This window comes from Montipora capricornis, chromosome 9 (assembly GCF_036669925.1).
Source record: "Montipora capricornis isolate CH-2021 chromosome 9, ASM3666992v2, whole genome shotgun sequence".
Taxonomy (NCBI): Eukaryota; Metazoa; Cnidaria; class Anthozoa; order Scleractinia; family Acroporidae; genus Montipora; species Montipora capricornis.
Genome location: NC_090891.1, coordinates 19758819 through 19763818, shown reverse-complemented (window position 1 = coordinate 19763818; position 5000 = coordinate 19758819). Strand labels below are relative to the sequence as shown.

At 40.4% G+C, this 5000-nt stretch overlaps 2 protein-coding genes across 3 annotated transcripts in view; one reads left to right on the top strand and one right to left on the bottom strand.

Moving 5' to 3' along the window:
* Positions 1-2022, bottom strand: part of LOC138017411 (neurofilament heavy polypeptide-like) — a 6822-nt gene extending 4800 nt beyond the window's left edge. Inside the window, exons 1-2 of the mRNA XM_068864502.1 lie at positions 2007-2022; positions 1-985 (exon numbers count right to left, since the gene is read on the bottom strand). The exon at positions 1-985 is cut by the window's left edge and continues 274 nt beyond it. Coding sequence (XP_068720603.1) covers positions 1-985; positions 2007-2022 — 1001 coding nt within the window. The remainder of the gene's footprint in view (positions 986-2006) is intronic.
* A 10-nt stretch (positions 2023-2032) lies between these two features.
* Positions 2033-5000, top strand: part of LOC138017870 (exosome complex exonuclease RRP44-like) — a 52732-nt gene continuing 49764 nt past the window's right edge. Inside the window, exons 1-2 of one of the 2 annotated variants that reach the window (XM_068864850.1) lie at positions 2033-2364; positions 2503-2660. In XM_068864850.1, the coding sequence (XP_068720951.1) occupies positions 2137-2364; positions 2503-2660 (386 nt within the window). In that variant the 5' untranslated portion in view covers positions 2033-2136. The remainder of the gene's footprint in view (positions 2365-2502; positions 2661-5000) is intronic. The other variant, XM_068864851.1, reaches the window with a different exon arrangement.

The following is a 5000-nucleotide window of genomic DNA, read 5'->3' as shown; positions in this document are numbered from 1 at the left end:
TCTGGGTGCTTCGCTTGTTTGGGGTGCTTTGCTTGCTTGGGGTGCTTTGCTTGGTTGTGGTGCTTTGCTTGCTTGGGGTGCTTTGCTTGCTTGGGGTGCTTTGCTTGCTTAGGGTGCTTTACTTGTTCGAGCTGCTTTGCTTGCTTGAGGTGCTTTGCTTGCTTGAGGTGCTTTGCTTGCTTGAGTTGCTTTGCTTGTTCGAGGTGCTTTGCTTGTTTGGGGTGCTTTGCTTGCTTGAAGTGTTTTGCTTTCTCTGGGTGCTTCGCTTGTTTGGGGTGCTTTGCTTGCTTGAGGTGCTTTGCTTGCTTGGGGTGCTTTGCTTGCCTAGGGTGCTTTACTTGTTCGAGCTGCTTTGCTTGCTTAAGGTGCTTTGCTTGCTTGAGGTGCTTTGCTTGCCTAGGGTGCTTTGCTTGCTTGGGGTGCTTTGCTTGCTTGAAGTGTTTTGCTTTCTCTGGGTGCTTTGCTTGCTTTGGGTGCTTTACTTGTTCGGGGTGCTTTGCTTGCTTGGGGTGCTTTGCTTTCTCTGGGTGCTTTGCTTGCTTGGGGTGCTTTGCTTGCTTGAAGTGTTTTGCTTTCTCTGGGTGCTTTGCTTGCTTTGGGTGCTTTACTTGTTCGGGGTGCTTTGCTTGCTTGAGGTGCTTCGCTTGCTCTTGGTGCTTTGGTTCCTTGAGGTGCTTTGCTTGCTTGAGGTGCTTCACTTGCTCGGGGTGCTTTACTTGTTCGAGGTGCTTTGATTGTTTGGGGTGCTTTGCTTGCTTGAGGTGCTTTGCTTGCTTGAGGTGCTTTGCTTGCGTGGGGTGCTTTACTTGTCCGAGGTACTGTGCTTGCTTGGGGTGCTTTGCTTGCTTGAGGTGCTTCGCTTGCTCCGGGTGCTTTGGTTGCTTGTGATGCTTTGCTTGCTTGAGTTGCTTTGCTTGCTTGGGGTGCTTTTCTTGCTTCGGGAGCTTTGCTTTCTTGGCTAGCCGAAGGTTTTCGTTTTTCCTCTCTCACATTTTTCAGAAGTGGCCTAATAACCATTGGGGTTTGATTCCTTAATTTCTTGTGAGCTGGATCTGAATTTCTATTTTCTCAGAAAAACAATTTTCTTTCTACTTTTTTTTTCTTTGCAAATAGTGACACCCCGCATTGCCATTCTAAAAATTTGTAAAGTCAAGTACTCTATTTGAAAAAAGAAATTTTGAAGATTTAAATTTTGAGAAATAAACAGTTTTCAAAACGCTTGAAATGCAGTCTTAGAACACCTAATCCACCCGGACTCGTTGAATCGCATCTCCCCGTAAAAAATGGGCTTGAGAGCCTCCCCTTTAAACATTGTTACAAAAAATATATACATTTTTGATAAGCTTTAATAGCTAAGGCCCTGGGCGGTGTGAAGGAGCAGAACAAATTGCAGTCAGAACGTTGCACTCTCAAGATGTAGAACTCATATGGAAGGAAAAGAGAGTTTGATCGTAGCACGAGTCAAGTTCGAGCCCGAGTCAAGTTCGAGTCACGAGTCAAGTTCGAGTCAAGTTAAATTTTCCTTTTTTTCTTAGTAGTTTTGTTTTTAATTGCTGTGTGAAAATAATGTACCAGAGGTAATTAGGCCTAATTAGGTCTTTTTAGGGCTAATTAGGCCTAAAATTAGCTTTAATGAATGTTTAGGGTACTTTTCTTTAGGCCTAATTAGGCCTAATTAGCCCTAAAAAGACCTAATTAGGCCTAATTACCTCTGGTACATTATTTTCACACAGCAATTAAAAACAAAACTACTCAAAAAAAAGGAAAATTTAACTTGACTCGAACTTGACTCCTGACTCGAACTTGACTCGGGCTCGAACTTGACTCGTGCACCCCAGTAAGCAAAGCACCTCAAGCAAGCAAAGCACCCAAAGCAATCAAAGCATGTAAAGCAAGCAAAGCACCCCAAGCGACCTAAGCACCTCAAGCAAACTAAGCGTCTAAGTAAGCTATGCAGGATAAGTATAATGTATACGGTACAATATATGTTTCCATACATAACGTACTTATGCAGACCGTCATTACGACCGCTGACCGCTGAAAGTGAAAAAGTGAAAAACAATATGGCGTTTTATGTTAAGTTCCACGTGCAGAAGAATCACTCCCTTTTAAAATCGAATTTTAACTGTTAACATCATGTTAAAATCTAAGGTATTTGTAAAGAAGACCCGTAAGGGTGGAATAATGAAAATAGTCCGTGAACATTACTTAAGAGACGATGTATGGTGTGGAGCGAGTCACTGTAAGAATTGTGTCCAATCAGTGGATCACGAGAATTTACTTGATTCTACTCCATCAAGCTCGTCTAAACTCTGCACCTTTCCATACTACTTACTTCTGGATACAAACATTGTGCTGCATCAGGTTAGAGACAGTTGAGATATATTTTTAAAGCTGATCATAAATTCAGGCGTTTTGATTTAATTTCAAAGTGTCGTTTACAAATTGCAAACGCACTTATAAAATGTCTTTTATCCAGCTGATCAATTTTTTGTTGTTTAGGTAGATGTTCTCGAAGATCCAATCTTCAGAAATGTCATAATTTTACAAACTGTTTTGCAAGAGGTTCAACATATCAACAGCGCCATATACAAGAGAATTCGAGACATGACATCAAACAGCGACAGAAAATTCTTCGTGTTTTCAAATGAGCACCACAGGTGAGATTCACATGGACAGTTTGCACTTCAATCTTGAAAATGGAGTTTGAATCAGTTTTTTCAAATCGAATTCATTTTCTTAATGTCCCCTTGATTCCTGGGAGTAGAAAGGGTAAGTGTGCACAGGGCTCGAAATTGCGACCAATACGGTCGCATTTGCGATTAAATTTTTCCCTTTGCGACTAAAATATCTGGAGAAGTCGCAAATTTGCGACTTGTTGTCACCTTCGTTCTTTCGAAACAAAAGGGTTAGCAGCAGGGGCGGATCCATACCGGTTTCCACCATTTTACGGAAATCGGTCAGAAACAAGGGAAAGGGCCCGGGACTTTGGAGAGTTAAAATCCAAAAAATTCCCGGGGATCATGCTCCTGGACCCCCTAATTAGAAACTCCTAGTAACTTTTTCGTGGTTTTGGAAACCAGTCATCATTTATCCTAGATCCGCCCCTGAGCAGTTGCCACTTTGCTGCTACTTTTGCTAAAATAAATAAATAAATAAATAAATAAATAAATGACAAAATTATTTTGTTTCTCACATTGAATTTTCTCTGAAGGTAGCGTAATTGTATAGTAATTTAGCTGCGATGTTCATGCACAGCTCCATTCCTTCGATCATTCGCCATGTTCAGCAGTATCTTTACACACAAGTACTGCGGGCTCATATTTTTTTGCTAAACCGCTGACAACACAATGCAGCGCGGCGATTTTGTGACTAAAATTTGCGAAACTGCGACTAAATTTTCGTATCTTATCACAAAATGCGACTGGATTTTTTTGTTAATTTCGAGCCCTGGTGCATAATATAAAATACCGTCGTTTTCATCTAAGCGTGGACACACGACGGGAAAACATGTTCTTTGAAGTTTGAGTTTGGCAGCCGTTAACACAAGCAAACTTTTGCGTGCGATAGTTTGACTGAATGTATTTGAAGCATACTTCATCAGACCAGGGTCAATCTCTTAGAAAAAGTCTTTGATATCCAGTCTTGCTGCCATTCTAGGAAAAATGCATGAACATCCCTCAAACTTCGAAGGATTGAAGACAGACTTGTCATGTTTGCAACCAGTTAGAGGATATTTTCCCTGTGACGTGTTCAGGCTTAGGTGAAAACGACGGTAAATTATTGGTAATCTTAACATAATTATAATTTAAAACAATAGGAAAAATACAGATTAAAAAAGGTTATGAACCAATCAATCATCAAACCACAGGCTTGTTATGAATCAATCAATCAATCAATCAATCAATGTTTTATACCAACAATTTTTGTCCAGGTTATTGTAGAGAAGAACAAATTACACTCCCAAATAACCAGCAGCCTGTTGCTCGAAGCCATTGGTTAAGAGGTATCAAAACCTAAAGATTTCCATTGTATTTAACATTGGTTAACTCTAACCATGCTTTGAGCAAGCCGGACAAGGTGTATGGGATAGTTGTGGTCTCAGGTTGGGGTTATATAAATAGTACTGGCCACGCAAGCCTGCATTCCTGTTTTCAGCCAAGTGAACATGGCAGCCTCTTCTGGACGCATTTTGATATGTGCCTTGTTGGCATAATAGCTGAAAAGAAACTATTTCAATACAGTAAAAACCTGTCATTACCAAGTCACTACTCGAGAAAAACACCAGTCTTGCAGGACCAGAACTTCTCACCGTTATGAAAGACCGTTTTTGTGGTTCAAGAACTTCGTAAATGTTTCACCTTCTATTGAGGGATGACTCAAGGAAGGAAGGAAGGAAGGAAAAACCTGTCTGTAAAAACCCAAAATTTATTTAAGAACCTGTTAGGCTAAAATTTTCATTTTAAACCCCCTTTTCATAATAACCTATTTAGCCTAAAATTTTCAATAGGTTCTATTTTAATAAAAATGAAGGCACAGATGAAAATACAGGAAAAGTAAATGTAGTCTAGGTTTCAGTCAGTAGGATTCAAAGAATGAACTAAAATGAAAACCATATGATGTCTTTAAAGGCTAATACTGGATTACACAATGCAATTGTATTTAAAGAGCTATGTCAAAATGACCAAGAAGTGCAAATGATGAAACATTGCAATAACCACTTGAAACTATTGAATAACATTTAAAAGAAATACAACAAAAGTAAAGAGAAGCCAATATATATTGGGAGTCAGGGTGTCGTAGTGGTTATCTTTCGAGCCTCCCACCACTGCGAGCCAGGGTTCAACTCTGGCCCTGGCCTTCATGTGGGCTGAGTTTCAGTCGATCTTAACCTGACTCGAGGGGTTTTCTTCGGGTACTCTGGTTTTCCTCCCTCATCAAAATAGGCTCACAGCTAATTAACATCTAGCTGTGGTGCTGTGCTCCAACATCAAACATGG